This window comes from Pterocles gutturalis, unplaced genomic scaffold (assembly GCF_000699245.1).
Source record: "Pterocles gutturalis isolate BGI_N339 unplaced genomic scaffold, ASM69924v1 scaffold31826, whole genome shotgun sequence".
Taxonomy (NCBI): domain Eukaryota; kingdom Metazoa; phylum Chordata; class Aves; order Pterocliformes; family Pteroclidae; genus Pterocles; species Pterocles gutturalis.
This window is the reverse complement of record NW_010104021.1, coordinates 23,916-24,186: the sequence shown is the minus strand read 5'-3', so window position 1 is coordinate 24,186 and position 271 is coordinate 23,916. Positions and strand designations below refer to the sequence as shown.

At 48.3% G+C, this 271-nt stretch overlaps 1 protein-coding gene across 1 annotated transcript in view; it reads left to right on the top strand.

The window, feature by feature from the left end:
- Nucleotides 1-69: 69 nt before the first annotated feature.
- The window catches only part of GPATCH11 (G patch domain containing 11), a 4,676-nt gene continuing 4,474 nt past the window's right edge, over nucleotides 70-271 (top strand). The window contains 2 exon segments of the mRNA XM_010086925.1: nucleotides 70-116; nucleotides 210-271. The exon segment at nucleotides 210-271 is cut by the window's right edge and continues 11 nt beyond it. Of these exon segments, the coding sequence (XP_010085227.1) occupies nucleotides 70-116; nucleotides 210-271 (109 nt within the window).

Here is a 271-nt window from a genome sequence, read left to right as displayed (position 1 = left end):
TAAAATGCGTGAGAGAGGGGGTTGGCGGTGTCTGTAGGAAAGGGGGGGCGCAGGGCACGCGTGCTGAGCATGGAGGAAGATGAGGAGGAAGACTACATGTCAGATTTGTTTATTCAGTAAGTAGGCGGCTCTTTTTTTTTTTCCCTCTTAAGTGTTTGTAACCATGTAAAAAACCCAAAGTGATAATATTTTCTGGTATTAACTCCTAGGCAGGATGTGAGGCCCGGCTTGCCCATGGTGAGGCGGGGGGAGGAAGGACTTCTGAGAAAAA